This window comes from Pantherophis guttatus, chromosome 6 (genome assembly GCF_059756535.1).
Source record: "Pantherophis guttatus breed Tessera chromosome 6, ASM5975653v1, whole genome shotgun sequence".
Taxonomy (NCBI): Eukaryota; Metazoa; Chordata; class Lepidosauria; order Squamata; family Colubridae; genus Pantherophis; species Pantherophis guttatus.
Genome location: NC_142068.1, coordinates 7,735,367 through 7,753,662, shown reverse-complemented (window position 1 = coordinate 7,753,662; position 18,296 = coordinate 7,735,367). Strand labels below are relative to the sequence as shown.

The 18,296-nt window shown below is 45.3% G+C and overlaps 1 protein-coding gene across 1 annotated transcript in view; it reads left to right on the top strand.

The window, feature by feature from the left end:
- The window catches only part of ECE2 (endothelin converting enzyme 2), an 84,792-nt gene that overhangs the window by 30,287 nt on the left and 36,209 nt on the right, over positions 1 to 18,296 (top strand). The window contains exons 3-6 of the mRNA XM_060682871.2: positions 1,066 to 1,210; positions 8,243 to 8,458; positions 10,226 to 10,350; positions 17,954 to 18,100. Coding sequence (XP_060538854.2) covers positions 1,066 to 1,210; positions 8,243 to 8,458; positions 10,226 to 10,350; positions 17,954 to 18,100 — 633 coding nt within the window. The remainder of the gene's footprint in view (positions 1 to 1,065; positions 1,211 to 8,242; positions 8,459 to 10,225; positions 10,351 to 17,953; positions 18,101 to 18,296) is intronic.

Sequence of the window (18,296 nt, the reverse complement as noted above, 5' to 3'; positions counted from 1 at the left end):
CTTGCCTCCAGAAGTTGTAAATGCGCCAACACTGGAAGTTTTAAAGACGAGATTAGATAACCATTTGTCTGAAATGTTGTAGGTTTTCCTGCCTAAGCAAGGTGTAGGTTTAGCCTATTATTCAAACCTCCTGGTTGTCAATTATGGGTTTGGACCATAATTGGGTGAAATCCGGCAGGTTCTGACAGGTTCTGGAACTGGTAGTGGAAATTTTGAGTAGTTCAGAGAACCAGCAAATACCACCTCTGGCTGGCCCCAAAGTGGGGTGGGAATGGAGATTTTGCAGTATCCTTCCCCCAGGAGTGGGGAGGGAATGGGGATTTTGCAGTATCCTTCCCCCAGGAATGGGGAGGGAATGGGGATTTTGCAGTATTTTTCAGGAGCATGGATAGCTCAACAGACAGAAGCACTGTAATTTAACACCAGCTGCCTGCAATTACTGCAGGTTCAAATCTCACCAGGCTCAAGGTTGACTCAGCCTTCCATCCTTTCTAAGGTAGGTAAATTGAGGACCCAGTTTGTGGGGGCAATAAGCTGACTTTGTATAAATATACAAAAGTATAAAGGCTATTGCTTAACGCACTGTAAGCCGCCCTGAGTCTCCGGAGAAGGGTGGCATATAAATACATAAATAAATAAAGTATCCTTCCGCTGCCACACCCACCAAGCCACATCACACCCACCAAGCCACGCCCACCGAACCGGTAGTAAAAAAAATTGGATTTCACCACTGGTTTGGACTGAATATATTGGGAGAATCCAGATTGAAATTGAAATCCAGACTATTTCAATCCAACGGTGATTTAAACAATAAATTGTAGTTTAGCAAGCTGAATGAAGTATGTCTGTGTTTCTCAACCTTAGCAACTTTAAGATGGGTGGACTTCAACTCCCAGAATTCCCCAGTCAGCTTCGCTGACTGGGGAATTCTGGGAGTTGAAGTCCACCCATCTTAAAGTTGCTAAGGTTGAAAGACACTGAAGTGTGTTAATAGAATGGTACTTTAATCTATTCCATCTCCCGTTTCTTTTCTCTTTCCTCTTTGATTCTTGACTCTTCTTTGAGGTGGGCTTCCGAAAAGGGGATGGCCTCCTGCTGAGTCGCCTTGGCTCCCAAATTCATCTGAAGTTGGTCTTCTGGGTGATTTCCCTCTTCGTGGCAGTTCTGCTCCTGAGTACAATCGTAGCCATGGCCATCCAGTACAGCAAAGGTAGGTAGGTTCAAGGCCCACAGTAAGTTGGACCACGGACCTCATTCTCCTTCGTACGGGTAGTCCTCGATTTACGGCCGTCCATTTAGTGACCATTCAAAGTTACGAAGGCACCGGAAAAAAGTGATTCATGATTATGACCGTTTTTCACACTTAGGACCGCGGAGGCATCCCCGTGGTCACAAGATCAAAATTCAGACACTCGGCAACGAACTCATATTTATGATGGTTGCGGTGTCCCAGGGTCATGGGATCCCCTTTTGCGACCTCTTGGCGAGCAAAGTCAATGGGGGAAACCAGATTCGCTTAACAACCACGTTACTCACTGAACAGCCGCAGGCATCCGCTGAACAGCGGTGACAAGGAAGGTCGTAAAAATGGGGCGAAACTCGCTTAATAAATGTCTTGCTCAGCAAATGAAATTTGGGGCTCAATTGTGGTTATAAGCAGAGAAGGTAGTCCTCGATGTATGACCATAATTGGGCCCCCCCCATTTCTGTTGCTAAACAAGACATTTGTTAAGCGAGTTTTGCTCCATTGCAATGGCTGTTAAGTGAATCTCCACTGTTGTTAGTAACAGGGTTGTTAAGTGAATCTGGCTTCCCCATTGACCCCCCCTTTGCAAGGTAGCAAAGGAGCATTTCAGAGCCTCATGCAAGGAAACGCAAAACGACGCAAGCAGGAAAACTGCCTTAATGATGGAGCTGTCTGCTTGGCGACCCCAACAACACCCCCGTAACTGTTGTGACCCACCAGTGGATCTGGCAGCAAATTCGGATAGTGAGAAGGTTGGGGAGGAACAAGGGCCAGTCCTGGAGTCTGGGGAGGGCTCTGATGAGGGCTCTGCGTCGGAGGCAGAGAGGGGGCCAGGGCCGGATGCCAGTTATCAGCTGCCTTCGGAGTCAGACATCAGTGAGGCAGACGAACAGCTGGAGCCTGTCCCCAGTGTGCGCATGGGCAGAGTTGCCAGACGAAGGGAACAGCTGAAGAACAAGGGTCGACTTGGGAGTAAAGCCACAGGTGGACGATGAATGGCCCCTCCCAGAGGGAATAAAAGAGGAGCGAAAGGGGAGTGGAGTTTGCAGGAGACAATGAGTTCATTCCTGCATTCTTGCCAAGTATTGCAGTTGTCAGCTTTGGAGGCCATATTAATCCAGAAGCTCCAATGCTGCCACCTTCTCATGTGTGGAAAAGTAGGAGGGGGGATTAAGGAGAGGGGTTGTTAAGTAGACATAATAGCATTCTTCCTGTCGGTCAAGGTCAGGGCGATCCAGCATCTGGAGAAGTCAGGGGGGCTGGATCGAGATGGAGCGGACGTTGATTGGAGCATGTGATCGACTGAGGAGTGAGGGGATGGTTTTGGGGGTTTTGATTTACTGAGGGAAAACGCGGACCTTTCAGATTCGGGTTTTCCCAGATGTGCCAGTTTGCCTATTCTAGTAAAGAGAACTTTGGAAAAATGTTTGCTTCCGCATCTTTACTTGGAGTTGGGGTTTTTCTGGAACGCTGACAGCGGTGTCTGAAAGATATCGGCCTGGCCACTCTCCAAGCCTGATAAAGGTCGGTAATTGTGAACTATCTTGAAAGACTGTGGGAGAGGAAAGACTTGGCTGGAGAGGAACTCACCGTAAATGAAATAAAAGAGGTTTATCGGGAACGAGGACTCAGTTTCGTGCTGCTGGGGAAGCCGAGGTCAGTATAGTAACTGGCTCTCTCCCCTCCTGCTGTGCTTCGGGGCTCAGGGACAGCTTTCAACAGGCCCTCTTGAGCAGGCTGGGAACCCGTGTGCGGGACACACTCACACCGCTTTCACTGAGATAATAGCCTCCCAAGATGAGTGAGTAACCCACACTTCATGACAAGGAGACACACAAAGAATTCTTTGTTAGCCCCCTGACTGCATTGAGCACAACATAGCCAAGATTTATTTATTTATTGATTGATTGATTGATTGATTGATTGATTGAATTTATATCCCGCCCTTCTCCCCGAAGGGACTCAGGGCGGTGAACAGCCGAAAATTAAAATAACATACAATATAAAAGTTAAGATAACTAAAAATAAATTAAATTAATCGGCCTCCCAATTTAAAACCCCAAGCTATACAATTAAAAAACTAACCCATAAAACCTATTCAGGCCAGGCCGGCTTGCTGAAATAAAAACGTCTTCAGGGCCTTACGGAAAGTGCGGAGATCCGGGATCAGTCGTATTCCGGGAGGTAGCTCGTTCCAGAGGGCGGGTGCCCCTACAGAGAAGGCCCTCCCCCTGGGGGCCGCCAGCCGACATTGCTTGACCGACGGCACCCTGAGGAGGCCCTCTCTGTGAGAGCGTATTGGCCGGTGGGAGGTTATCAGTAGCAGAAGGTGGTCTCGTAAATACCCCAGCCCTAAGCCATGGAGCGCTTTAAAGGTGAGAACCAACACCTTGAAGCGCACCCGGAAGATCACCGGGAGCCAGTGCAGCTCGCGCAGGAGAGGTGTTATATGGGAGCGCCATGTCGCTCCCATAATCACCTGCGTGGCCGCATTCTGGACTAGTTGGAGCCTCCGGGTGCTCCTCAAGGAGTTTAGGTTTTGCTTAAAGCTCTTTCGCACACATGCACACACATATCCCTTTTGCTCTCGCATATTTACCAACCCTCACCAGGAGTGGGAGGGGCTGTGTGTTTAGGAGACAAGCTGTGGCTTCAGCAGTTGTGGCTTCGCATGTTGTGCATCGCCCCAGAAGCTTCTGTTGTGCCCACCCCCTCTTCTTCAAAGCACCCCTCTTCCTTTCCATCTCCGCTGTGCCTTATGGTTGTGCAGGTGGTCCCCAACTTACAACCATTCATTTAGGGACCATTCGAAGTGACAACAGCATGGGAAAAAGTGATTTCTGACCATTTTTCATACTTTGAACATAAGGACATGCATGCATACAATATCCGCTTCCTTTGCTCCTGATGGATGGGGGTAATCAATGCATTCGATTCGGATTTATTTATTTATAAAATGTATATGCCTCCCCATCCTGCAGTTTGAGGTGACTCTGAGCAGCTTACAACATACTACAAAATACAGATATAAAAAATATTATATGGATACATGATATTTTTATAGCGTGTAAATCAGAGGTGGGTTTCAGCAGGTTCTGACCAGTTCTGGAGAACCGGTAGCGGAAATTTTGAGTAGTTCGGAGAACCGGTAGTAAAAATTCTGACTGGCCCCGCCCCCATCTATTCTCTGCCTCCCAAATCCCAGCTGATTGGGAGGAAATGGGGATTTTGCAGTATCCTTCCCCTGGAGTGGGGTGGGAATGGAGATTTTGCAGTATCCTTCCCCTGGAGTGGGGTGGGAATGGAGATTTTACAGTATCCTTCTCCTGCCACGCCCACCAAGCCATGCCACACCCACCAAGCCACGCCCCCAGAACTGGTAGTAAAAAAATTTGAAACCCACCACTGGTATAAATATAAAACATTACAAAGAATTAGTGTCCTTCTTCTCTCATCTTTTTATAAAGAGAGTACGGGGGGTTTCTCCTATTTTACAGGTTCTCTGCTAAGGCTTCTCCTCTGTGTGTTTTTATTTAAGATGGTAAAAAAGAGGCACGGAATAGAATAAGTTTTAAGTTCTCCTTGGAGAGTTGACTTTGGTTTCATCAACTACTTAAAGGTATCGTGAAGGCTAGCAATGGTGAATTTTTTTACTAAGCTCCAGCAACCCAGCTCTCAAGGAGAAACAGTTGTATTACTAATGGTGGTAGCGCAGTGGTTAAGAATGCAGCATTGTGGGCTGACTCTGGCCACTGCCAGGAGTTCGATCCTGACCGGCTCAAGGTTGACTCAGCCTTCCATCCTTCTGAGGTTGGTAAAACGAGGACCATATTGTTGGGGACAAATATGCTGACTCTGTAAACCACTTAGGGCTGTAAAAGCACTGTGAAATGGTATATATGCTATTGCAATTCCTTCCTTCCTTCCTTCCTTCCTTCCTCTCTTAATGCCTACCTTCCTTCCTTCCTCCCACCTTCCCTCCCTCCCTCTCTTAAGTCCCTTTCTCATTCTCCTTCCTGGTGGCTCAGTGGTTAGAATGCAGAATTGTAGGCTGATTCGGCCCACAGCCAGGAGTTCGATCCTGACCAACCCAACGTTGACTCAGCCTTCCATCCTTCCGAGGTGGGTAAAATGAGGACCCAGCTGGTCAGGGCCAATTGGCTGACATTATAAACAGCTTAGAGAGTGCTGTAAAAGCACTATGGAGGGTATATACTGTGTCTCCCCCAAAAATAAGACCCTGTCTTATATTTTTTGAACCCTGAAATAAGCGCTTGGCCTTATTGCCATGCGCTCAAAAGCCTGATTGGGCTTATTATCAGGGGATGTCTTATTTGGGGGAAAACAGGGTAGCTAGTCCTCAATTTACAACAGTTTTCTCAGTCAATGGGATGCCATATTCACCTAACAACCATGTTATTAACCTAACAACTGTCATGATTCATTTAACAACCATGGCACAAAAGGTCGCAAATAGGAGCCCAATCCGTTTAAGAAATGTTTCATTGAGCCACAGAAATTGTGAGGGTCAATTGTGATCGTAGGTCTATTGTTATTGCAATTGGCTGGCCTTCCTTTTTATACAAAGCTCCCTGCCTCCCACCTTCTCTGTCTGTCTTTCTTCTTATGAAAATCCCCAAAGCGTTTATCGTAAAGCGTTTCATATCTCTACAGAAAGCCAGAGCGATGGCTGGATTTTCAGAAGCATACAGTAGTGGCCAAAATTGTAGAAACCTTTTGGGAAAAGTGTGTTTTCTAAAACTAGCTAATAACACCGCTTTTTCTTGGAGTAGTACCATAAAATTATATATCAATGGAAAGATAAGTTAATCAAGAATGTAATGCAATAACTTTTATGAAGGATTTGCTATTAGAACGGCAGTTACAGTATAAAGAAGAAAAGTGAAACACGTAGAAAAAAACGAGATATGCAAAAATGATCACCATGTCAGTTAATACTTAGTTGGGTAACTTTTAGCATGAATGACGGCCTTACAACGTCTTCCCATGGAGTGAACCAAGTCTTTTAGTTCCGCAGCTGTTCTACTGTGAAACCAAGATTGAATGATGGCTTCGATTAACTGGGTTTTATTGCTGGGTCGCTTCCGACTAACAAGTTTCTTTAGTCGGCTCCATAGATTTTCAATTGGGTTAAGGTCTGGGCTATTCCCAGCACTGGAATATGATTATCTTGTATATTAGTGCCTTGTAAGCTGCCCTGAGTCTCCAGAGAAGGGCGGCATATAAATCAAAATAATTTTTTTTAAAAAAATTATCTTGAAACTCCTCCCCAAAAGTGGTGTTATTAGCCATCAAACCTCAAAAATACACTTTTCCCAAAAGGTTTCCACAATTTTGGCCACTACTGTATGCTAACATTGGTTGGTTTGCTTCTCCTAGGAGAAACAGAGGAGACAATTCCTAGTAAACTAATGAATAAAGGAGCTAGCTGGTTCTCTGGAGAAGGAAATTACTGGGCAGACCAAGAGTCTGTGTTTCTTTTAGTGCTAAGTTTATCTACCAGTTGTCAGCTTGTGGACATTTTACCCTAGTTACTTGTTTATATACATATATATATATTTACGGTATCTCCTTTATTTATTTGGCCAAGTCTGGTTAAACACACAAGGAATTTGACTCTGGCAGAAAAGCACTCAGTGTTCTTGGAAAACAGCAGAATGTAATAATGGTGATGACACTAAAGTGTACAGCCAATCAAAGGGGGAAATAAAAAAATATAAAGGGGATAAATAATATAATACTGTCGCCAAACCCTACGGATTAATGTTGTGGCCCGCCAGCGGCCAGCAGATCTGGCAGCAGATTTGGACAGTGAGGAGGTTGGGGAGGAACATGGGCCAATCCTGGAGTCTGGGGAGGGCTCTGACGAGGGCTCTGCGTCAGAGGCAGAGAGGGAGCCAGGGCCATCTGGGAGCGATGCACGGAGCCTGCAGAGGCGGATAGCAGAGAGGCAGAGGAACAGGAGGCTCCTCCTGTTCCTAATGCGCACATGTGCAGAGCTGCCAGAAGGCAAGAGCAGGTAAAGCAAAAGGGACGACTCGGAAGTAAGGCCAGGAAATGATTGGCCCCTCCCGGAAGGCTTAAAAGAGCAGCAACGGCTCTTGGGATCTTTGTAGGAAAACAACGTTGCTACATTTGCTTCTTGTCAGCGTCTCTTGCTTCTGAACTTTTGCCAAGAAAAGCCTTTGGTAGGGTGCCAAAGTAGACAAAGGTTGGTGATAAGGCCGAAGGACTGTTTATGAAGAATTTGTTTGGAACTTAATTTGGACTACGCTGAGAGTGAGGTAATTCTCAGCTGTCCTAATAAAATATGTTTGTTTAGGACTGATTGTGTCTGGCAATAACTACTTGGATCTAGGTCACAACAGCGGGTGGGCGGAGGCTCCCGCCGCCGCCACTACCAGTTCACCCGAACTGGCGCAAACTGGTAGAAACCCACCACTGATTTGCATCCTTTTGCAGCAGGGGTGTCAAACTCAATTTCATTGAGAGCTGCATCAGGGTTGTGTTTGACCTTGGGGGACCCGGAGGGGGGCGTGGCCGGGGCAAGCATGACCAGCTTGACGTCACTCGTGTCGGGTGGCCCCAGCGCTCTGCCAGCAAAAACAGGCTCTCGAGCTCTGTTTTCAGATACAACGGCCTCCTGCAACCCTCTGCCAGCGAAAACAGAGCTCGGGAGTCTGCGTGCGGCCCTCCCGAGCTCTATTTTCACTGGCAGAGGCACCATGGGCCGGTCCTTCGCTGTTTTGCAGGGTGGGCCTTTGGGCCAAATCTAAGCACCCTGCGGACCGGATCTGGCCCACAAGGCTTGAGTTTGACACCCCTGTTTTAGAGGGTCGTTGAAGCACTTGGAGGTTTATCTGTGTCCTCAGGGTCAGCTGAGTAGTGCAAATGGTTCCTGTAGTCTGCAATTTCCCGGCCCCCCTCTGCAAATCCATTCCTACTCCCACGTAAATCTCCATGTGTCTCTTCCAGATCCTTCGCATACAACTTGCCTTACTGAAGCCTGCGTCATTGTAGCTGGTAAGATCTTGGAAGCTCTGGATCCAGACGTCAAGCCCTGTGATGATTTTTACCAGTACGCCTGCGGGGGATGGATCAAGCGGAACCCACTGCCGGATGGACGCTCCAAGTGGAGTACCTTCAACAGTATTTGGGACCAAAATCAGGCCATCATGAAACACCTGTTGGGTAAGAAGTGGATGGTTACAGGCGGGCATCGGAGTATGTTTCTACGTTCTGGGTTCTTTAGCTTGAGCAAAAGAAGCAGATTCGGAATCCAGGGCTGCTAAAGAATCTGAAGACAAAGGCCAATATTTGACATTGGAATGAAGGGTCATGAGTTGAAGGGATTCAGGTTTTGTGGGAAGGATCGTGGAGAATCCCAACAAGACAGCTTTCTCCTTGGAGGGTGAGAAGTGGAAGGTTAGATTTAGACTGAGGAAAATACGGGCTTTGGATCTCACCCAGGTAGTCCTTGTGTCAAGGGTTCCAAGTAATACATCCATATCAAGCAAAACTCCGAGGCAGGTAGATTCCTCAAAGAATAGCTTTGTTGGAAGCAGGGGTGAAATGCTCCCGGTTCGGACCAGATTGCCCGATCCGGTAGCGATGGCGGTGAGTGGTTTGAAGAACCGGTAGCAAAAATCCCTGCACACACACACACACATGCCCTATGCCCAGTTGAGCCACGCGATCATCAGAGGCTGTGTTTTTTCACTTTTAAAAGCATTTTTTCTACAACCTCTTCGGCAGAAAAAATGCTTTTAAAAGTAAAAAAAAAAAGCCTCTGATGATTGTGCGGCTCAGCTGGGATCGTCAGAGGCTTTTAAAAGCATTTTTTTACAACCTTTTCGGCTGAAGAGGTTATAGAAAAAATGCTTTTAAAAGTTTTAAAAAAAAAGTTGGCCATGCCCACCCAGTCACATTACCCCCACCCACCCACCAAGCCACGCCCACAGAACCGGTAGTAACAAATTTTACATTTTACATAACAGAGCCTTGGTAGTACTAGGGTTTAAGGCACCCTGTTATTAAGCTGCTTAAGAACAGCTGCCTGCAATTACTGCAGGGTTCGAATCTCGCCAAGGCTCAAGGTTGACTCAGCCTTCCATCCTTTCTAAGGTAGGTTAAATGAGGACCCAGTTTGTGGGGGCAATAAGCTGACTTTGTATAAATATACAAAAGGATGAAGGCTATTGCTGAGCACATTGTAAGCCGCCCTGAGTCTTCGGAGAAGGGCGGCATATAAATCAAAAAAAAAAAACAAAAAAAACCTCTATAAAAATATAATTCACCAACCAATCAGAACAGAGCTAGAAGGCACCTTGAGATCTTCTAGTCCAACCCCCTGCTCAAGCAGGAAACCCTGGCCTATACCATTTCAGATAGGTAACTGTCCTGTCTCTTCTTAAAAACCTCCAGTGATGAAGCGCCCACAATTCTGAAGGCAACTTCTGTTTCTACAACCTCTTCGGCAGAAAAAATGCTTTTAAAAGTAAAAAAAAAAAAAAAAAAAAGCCCCTGATGATTGTGCAGCTCAGCTGGGATCGTCAGAGGCTTTTCAAAGCATTTTTTTCTACAACCTCTTTAGCCGAAGAAGTTGTAGAAAAAAAAAATGCCTTTAAAAGCCCCTGACGATCCCAGCTGAGTTGCCTGATCGTCAGAGGCTTTTAAAAGCATTTTTTTTCTGCAACCTCTTAAGGTTGTAGAAAAAATGCTTTTAAAAGTTAAAAAAAAAAGTTGGCCATGCCCACCCAGTCACATTACCCCCCCACCACCACCAAGCTACGCCCACAGAACCGGTAGTAACAAATCTTAGATTTCACCCCTGGTTGGAAGAATCATATTGGCACAGATCTGGTGAAAATTGACTTGTCATTTTGGGGCTCCGGGACAGTGACCGGAGCTGTCCAGTTGTCCAACCCTTTCTTGACCCTCGTGTGCTCCTCTCTCCAGAAAATGCCACTTTTAACTCCAGCAGTGAAGCTGAAAGGAAGACCCAACGCTATTACTTGTCCTGCCTCAGAGAACAGAAGATTGAGGAACTGGGGTCTCAGCCACTGATAGATCTGATCGAGAAGGTGAGTCCACAAGACCAATGGGCACAGCTGGGGTTGTTGCGAAGGCTGGAGGGCACTTGACAGGGGTGGAATTCACTTACTTTCCCTAATGGTTCGCAAATGTGAGTGCGAGCACCTCCTCCATGCATGCGCAGAGCCTTTTGCACATGCACGGAGGGTCAAAAATGGGACATGTTGACATCCGGGCGGGTGGGCGGAGCCTCTCACCGCAGGCGCTACCAGATCACATGATCCGGATAGAACCGGCTGAATTTCACCACTGGCGCCTGGCCTATCGTGCATGCGCCCGGCCTCACCAACTTGCCTAAATAGGATGGCATAGAACTGATGGCTAACCTTTTTGCCATCGCGTGCCAGGAAAGGGGGGGCAGGGGAGGGTCGTGCGCGCACGTGACCACGCGCATGCGCACACAACCCCAACCCCCGCTCCTGGCACATGATGGCCTGGTAGGCCCCTTTTTCTTTCTTACCTGGTTCCAGATCCTCTCTATGCATCTGGGAAGGGCGAAAACAGCCTTTCCCACTCCCTTGGAGGCCCTACAGAGGCTGAAAGGGCCCATTTCCCAATTCTCGGTGGGACAGGAAGTGACATTTTTTGCTGTCCCCAGCCTCCAGAACCTCTCTAGGAATCTCTAGGAGCTTCTCTAGGAGCCTCTCTAGGAGTCTCTGGAGGCTGGGGACAGGAAAAAAGTCACTTCCTGTCCCACCGGGAGTCGGGAAATGGGCCCTTTCAGCCTCCATAGGGCCTCCAAGGGAGTGGGAAAGGCTGTTTTCGCCATTCCCAGATACACAGAGAGGATCTGGAGCCAGGTAAGAAAGAAAAACGGGACTTCCCCACCCCGCCCCCAGGCCCTCCAGAGGCAGGAAACAGCCTGTTTCCCTACTTCTGGTGGGCCCAGAAGGCCCAAAAATCAGCTAGCCGGCGTGCGCATGCACCCCAGAGCTGAGCTGGCGTGCCCACTAATATGGCTCCGCATGCCACCTGTAGCACGTGTGCCATTGGTTCGCCATCACGGGCATAGAACCAGGGCGGATGGGCAGGCCCACCAGTGATTTCAGCTACCGGTTCGGGTGAAGTGGCCCGAACCGGCTGAATACCACCTCTGGCGCTTGATGCAGAAAGCGAGGGCCAATCAATTCTTGCCCTTTATCGCCTGTGTTCTGCCCAACAAGCTTAATTTAGGTCAACTGGGGACCTATTGACTTCATTCCCATAATGGTAGCTCAGCTTGCTTAGTCTTAATTTCCTTATTTTTTTTCTCCCCTTCTGCTTTATTAGGCTGCAGGAAGCCAGGCCGTTCGGTTAATTTAGGGTTTGGTATTCTGCGTAGGTCCAGAAATAAATTAATTCAGTCATCGCATTAAGTAACATGGTCTACTCCTCAAGAGGAAAATATTCTTTCAGCATCCTGGAGAGCTCTGCTTCCAGTGATTTACATGCTAGGTTGCCTCAAGCAGTTTGTGGGTCCTGCAGCTATTTGGGTCCAACCATCACTTTAAGAAGATTGGTGAGGCTGGGTAATCCTTCAACTTTGCCTTTGCCTTGTAGATTGCTGTTTCTGAAGACTTAGATTTCCAGATGCTGTGGTGCTCATGGAGTAGTCCTCCTCTGAGTCCAGGCATTCAGACAATCAGAGGACATACCCCCAAGTAGAGGAGTATAGAATTGGACAGGCTGATGGACTTCTTTGGTGTTAGGTTTCCCTAGCTCGGGGGTGTCCAACTTTGCCAACTTTTAAGACTTGTGGACTTCAACTCCAAGAATTCACCAGGCAGGCATGTTGGCTGGGGAATTCTGGGAGTTGAAGTCCATAAGTCTTAAAGTTGCAGGTTGAATGCCCATGCTCTAGCTCCTACCTGGCTTTGGCCTTGGGATGAGAAAAAAGAAGATGAAAAGTCATGACGGAAAAATCTGAGATGGATTTTATTCAGGGCGGCCTGTTGCTCACAGTAGGCCACTGAAGAACGCAACTTACTTTGACACTGGATGCTTTAAAAAAAAATCCATCACTCTTACATTATTACAATTTATTCTCAGGGATTTTTTTGGCAAGCAACAATTGTATGAAAGTAGGTAGACGTATTGTCTAAATCAGAGGTCTTCAAACTTGGCAGCTTTAAGACTTGTGGATTCCAGTCAGCATAGCTGGCTGGAGAATTCTGGGAGTTGAAGTCCACAAGTCTCAAAGCTGCCAAGTTTGGGGACCCCTGGTCTAAGTACAATAAGGCCCTGCTCATAAAAGGAGCTTGCTTAGGAACAGTTACAGAGTGTTTGGAATATTAAAAGCATTTTGCTCACATTCTCATGAGGAGACTCTGATTTACGCCCAAGGCTAGTCAGTTGATGTTATATTAATTCACATATTGAAGGAAAATCTGGCTCCAACTTGGGTAGAATTGGACCAGTTCTATTCAACCTGTGGAGGGAGAAGTTTCTTCTTAAGCAGACCCAAGAAGCAAGGAAATATTTGAACGGAATACTTGTATCTAATCAAGAGGAAACAACGGACATCATCAAAGCTAAATTCGCCAAGGATCCTGTCATATTTGAGTGAAATTGCTGTCCCAGCTCAACTGGCTTTGTCACCTGGTGTGCCTTTCGCTCAAATCGAACACACCAAGGTGCGGATGATAAAAGAAGCTTTATTTTGCACAGCACACTCCCTCAAAACCTGGGGCCCCACCAAGGATGGGATTCAGCCGGTTCGGACTGGTTTGGGCGAAGCGAATGCTAATTTTACACCTAGTTCGCCAAACCGGTAGTTGCAAGGACTGGCTGGCCCCGCCCACCCTGCCCCTTCCCTCACAGGAGTCTCCCTGCAGCTCGTTTTGGATGCCAGGTAAATGCAGTGCCCGTGTGGAAGTTCTGGGAGGGCGAACAACGGGCCTCCCAGAAGTTCTGGAAGTCTGGAAACAGCCCTGTTTTTGGCCTCTGGAGCCCGGGGAAGGTTACTGCAAAATCCCCATTTCCTCCCGATCAGCTGGGACTCGGGAGGCAGAGAATAGATGGGCTAGTGAGAGGTGGTATTTACCGGTTCTCCGAACTACTCAAAATTTCCTCTACCGGTTCTCCAGAACTGGTCAGAACCTGCTGAAACCCACCTCTGGTACTGATGAAGGGACAATTATGAAAATAGGCTTCATTTACACTACTTGCAGTATTCACTATTGAAACAACGACGTCTACGCTGGCTGGGGCATGTCATGAGAATGGCTGATGGTCGGATTCTGAAAGATCTCCTGTATGGAGAATTAGTGCAGGGAAAGCGCCTCAGACGGAGACCACAGCTGCGATATAAGGATATCTGCAAGAGGGACCTAAAGGTCCTGGGAATGGACATTAACAACTGGGAAACCTTGACCTCCGATCGTTCAGCTTGGAGGCTAAAGACGCAGCATGGCCTTCTCCAATTCGAAGAGACCCTTGTTCGGCAGGCCGAGGCAAAGAGGCAGTCCCGGAACCAGCAAAATCTGGGGACTGGGCAGGGGACAGAATGTATCTGCCCTCCGTGTGGAAGGGATGGCCACTCTCGAATTGGCCTTTTTAGTCACACCAGATGCTGTTTTAGGACCTCTTTCCAGAGCACGATACCATAGTCTCTTGAGACTGAAGGATGCCAATGAATGACAGTACCTATGTACTTTTCTTTTCAGCAATACATTTTTTAGCTACCATATTTCTACTTTTTGCCGTGCCCCGTGGCGCACCTGGGATTAATTTAGCAAGATAAAAGGACCTGTGCCTTGTCCTAAAGTTTAAGCCTTAATTGATTTTTTAGTGGATTTTTTTATGGGAGATTTGGGCCTTCTGGACCATTTTGGTTATATTGAAACTTAGACAAAGCAGGTTGGCTAGTGACAGGAAGTTCAAGAGTTCATCCTACTTCGAAGGCAATTCCAAGATTGTATTCCCAATTCTGGAGACTAGACAGTGAGAACAGACAGCGGAAATTTATTTATTTATTTATTTATTTATTGGTTCGATTTATATGCCGCCCTTCTCCGGAGACTCAGGGCAGCTTACAATGCGTTAAGCAATAGCCTTCATACTTTTGTATATACCTGCTTAGTAGGGCTTTCGCCCCCGCCCCCCCAAGCGGTGTTCTTTTTTATACAAAGTCAGCTTATTGCCCCCACAATCCGGGTCCTCATTTTACCTACCTCGAAAGGATGGAAGGCTGAGTCAACCTTGAGCCTGGTGAGATTCGAACTTGCAGGAATTGCAGGCAGCTGGTGCTACTTAACAGTGCTTTAGTCTGCTGCGCCACCAAGTCTCTTTATCTATGATCATGCCAAGAAATAGAAAAGTATCAAATATAACAGAGTTCCCAAACGTTTCTGGCTTTGCGGACAGGCAGCGAGGGGGGGGAGGGGAGAGTTCGCGTGAGCGGCTGGCAAGTACGTGCACGGGCAGCTCCATTTTTGGGGAGCCGCGTGCACTCACTCCTGCCGCTCACGCAAATGGGGTGCGTGCGCTCACTTGCTCACCCGCTGCTTGCACAAGTGAGGGTGCACACGCACGCTCCCCGGCCATTTCTCTGGCCCAGTTGCAAAACCCCTCCCGGCCCACTAATGTGCCACGGTCCACAGATTGGGGACCCTTGAAATATAACACTAGCTGTCTCGAGGATCTCAACATTTTTTATTTTATTTTATTTTTTGAGAATTTTTTTTTATTTTAAAACAAAAACAAAACATAAAACCATCATCATTCCAAACAATTACAGACAGGGAGTCGAACAGTTCATATTTTCTTGTACATAAATCCATTTCTAAAATACCAATTTATAACAGCAACTTATATCTTTTATAGAAAAAAAAACTTCAGATATTTTATCTTTACATCAACCCCATATTTCATACTTCAGTTCCATGATTTATTCTCTATCCATTGATAAAACAAATCCCATATCAAATGATATTGCTTATTTTCCTGTCAAATGTCAATTTACTCATTTCAGCACATTCCATCATTTTCTTAATAATCTCATCATCAGTAGGTAACTTCTCTCCTTTTCCAATTCTAGTCGCTGTTAAAGAGGATCTCAACATTTTTTAGAACCTGCCTGGGTTCTTACATTTTAAGATTCCAGGGAAGGGTTTGAAAATGTAAGCAAGCACCAATGAACAGTGAATAGAACAGAACAGAACAGAACAGAACAGAACAGAACAGAACAGAAAATATGAAATGGAATGGAATGGAATGGAATGGAATGGAATAGAATAGAATAGAATAGAATAGAATAGAATAGAATAGAATAGAATAGAATAGAATAGAATAGAAAATATGGAATGGAATGGAATGGAATAGAATAGAATAGAATAGAATAGAATAGAATAGAATAGAATAGAATAGAATAGAATAGAAAATATGGAATGGAATGGAATGGAATAGAATAGAATAGAATAGAATAGAATAGAATAGAATAGAATAGAGTTGGAAGGGACCTTGGAGGTCTTCTAGTCCAACCCCCTGTTTAAGCAGGAAACCCTACACTACTTCAGACAAATGGTTATCCATCCTCTTCTTAAAAATCTCCAGCGTTGGAGCATTCACAACTTCTGGTGGCAAGTAGTTCCACTGATTAATTGTTCTCACTGCCAGGAAACTTCTCCTTAGTTCTAGGTTGCTTCTCTCCTTGATTAGTTTCCACCCATTGCTTCTTTGTGACACCCTCTTCTTTGTGGCAGCCCCTGAGATAATGGAACACTGCTATAATGTCACCCCTAGATGCCAAATAGAATGTGGATTCCTGGTACACACAAAGGACAGAAAATATTTCAAGCCTCCATGCATGAATAACAGAATAATGGGGTCGGAAGGGACCTTGGAGGTCTTCTAGTCCAACCCCCTGCTCAAGCAGGAGACCATATCATTTCAGACAAGTGGCTGTCCAATCTCTTCTTTAAAAACTCCAGTGATAAAACACCCTTAACCTCTGAGGCCAAGCTATTCCACTGATTAATTGTTCTCACTTCTCCTTAATTCTAGGTTGGTTGTCTCCTTGATTACAGTAGTGGCCAAAATTATGGAAACATTTTGGGAAAAGTGTATTGTCAAGTTTCGTGGTCGTCTCGAATAAAATGTACTATAGCACTAAAGTAAATGCAGGTTGAAGTGCTGACATGTATTTTCTAAAACTAGCTAATAACACCCACTTCTTTTGGCAGTAGTACCATAAAATTATATTATTATTGTTGTTGTTATTGTTGTTGTTGTTGTTTATATTTATATACCGCCCTTCTCCTGAAGGACTCGGGGCGGTGAACAGCCAACAGATAAGACACAAGAAATACAAAATTTAAAAACAGTATTAAAATCCGATTAAATTAATTTGGCCCACAATTAAAAGCACCCCTGTATTAAAACCCATAATTATATATCAATGGAATTATATATCAATGGAAAAATAATTAGGTATCTAGAGAAGAGGAAAATATAACCCAAATTAGAAGAGGAATTATATGTACTGAGAAATTTATATTATACAAGTAAAGTGAGGTCGGATAATCCTAATTGTTTTATAAAAATAATGTAAGATGTTCTGTCTTCTCCGGATTATAATATAGATATACAGTACCGAGTACTAGGTTATTAAGGTGCTGCTTATAGGTATGCTAGTTCTGTTGGTTTTTGTTGTGTTGTCTTGTATGTTTTGTTTGTTATTTATATAATGTGTCATTTTTCTTTTTTTTTTAATGGAAAATGTAAATAAAGATTTTTTTTTTTAAAAAAAGAAAAATAATTTAATCAAGAATGTAATGCAATAACTTTTATGAAGGATTTGCTATTAGAATAGCAGTTACAGTATAAAGAAGAAAAGCAAAACACGTAGAAAAAAACGAGATATGCAAAAATTATCACCATAGAAAAAGCGAGGTATACAAAAATTATCACGTTAGTTAATACTCAGTTGGGTAACCTTTAGCATGAATTACGGCCTTACAACGTCTTCCCATGGAGTGAACCAAGTCTTTTAGTTCTGCAGCTGTTCTAATGTGAAACCAAGATTGAATGATTGCTTCGATTAACTGGGTTTTATTGCTGGGTCGCTTCCGACTAACAAGTTTCTTTAGTCGGCTCCATAGATTTTCAATTGGGTTAAGGTCTGGGCTATTCCCAGCACTGGAATAGGATTCTCTCGAAACTCCAAAAAAAGTGGTGTTATTAGCCATCAAACCTTAAAAATACACTTTTCCCAAAAGGTTTCCACAATTTTGGCCACTACTGTAGTTTCCATCTATTGCTTCTTGCCCTGCCTTCAGGTGCTTTTGGTCAATAGGTCAACTCTTTCTTCTCCATGACAAACCCTCAAGTACTGGAAGTAATCTTCTCATGTCACCCCTAGTCCTTCTTTTCATTAGACTAAACACATCCAATTCCTACAATCGTTCTTTGTAAGTTTTAGCCTCCAGTCCCATAATCATCTTTGTTGCTCTTGCCTACACTTTTTCCTAGAGTCTATGATTTTCCTTTCCTTGACTTTTTTCTCCCCCCCCCCCCCCATGACTTTTCTTTTGGTTGCAAGGGATTAAAAATGGATTTTAACAAAAGCAACGAGTGTTCTACGATTCTAAAATTTTAAACCCATTTTCCTCTCAGATTGGTGGTTGGAACGTCACTGGCTCCTGGAACCAGACCAACTTCATGGACGTGCTGAAATTGGTCTCTGCAACTTATCGCGCTTCTCCGTTCTTCACTGTTTTCGTGGGACCTGATTCTAAAAGCTCCAATAGCAACATCATCCAGGTAACTTTGTCCTGTCTTCCCACCTGTTGCAATAGCAAGTCTTCATGACCCCCAGAGAATAGAATAGAATGGAATGGAATGGAGTGGAGTGGAGTGGAAGAGAAGGGGAAGGGAAGGGGAGAGGAGAGGAGAGGAGAAGAGAGAGGAGAGGAGAGGAGAGGAGAGGAGAGGAGAGGAGAATTCTTTATTGGCCAAG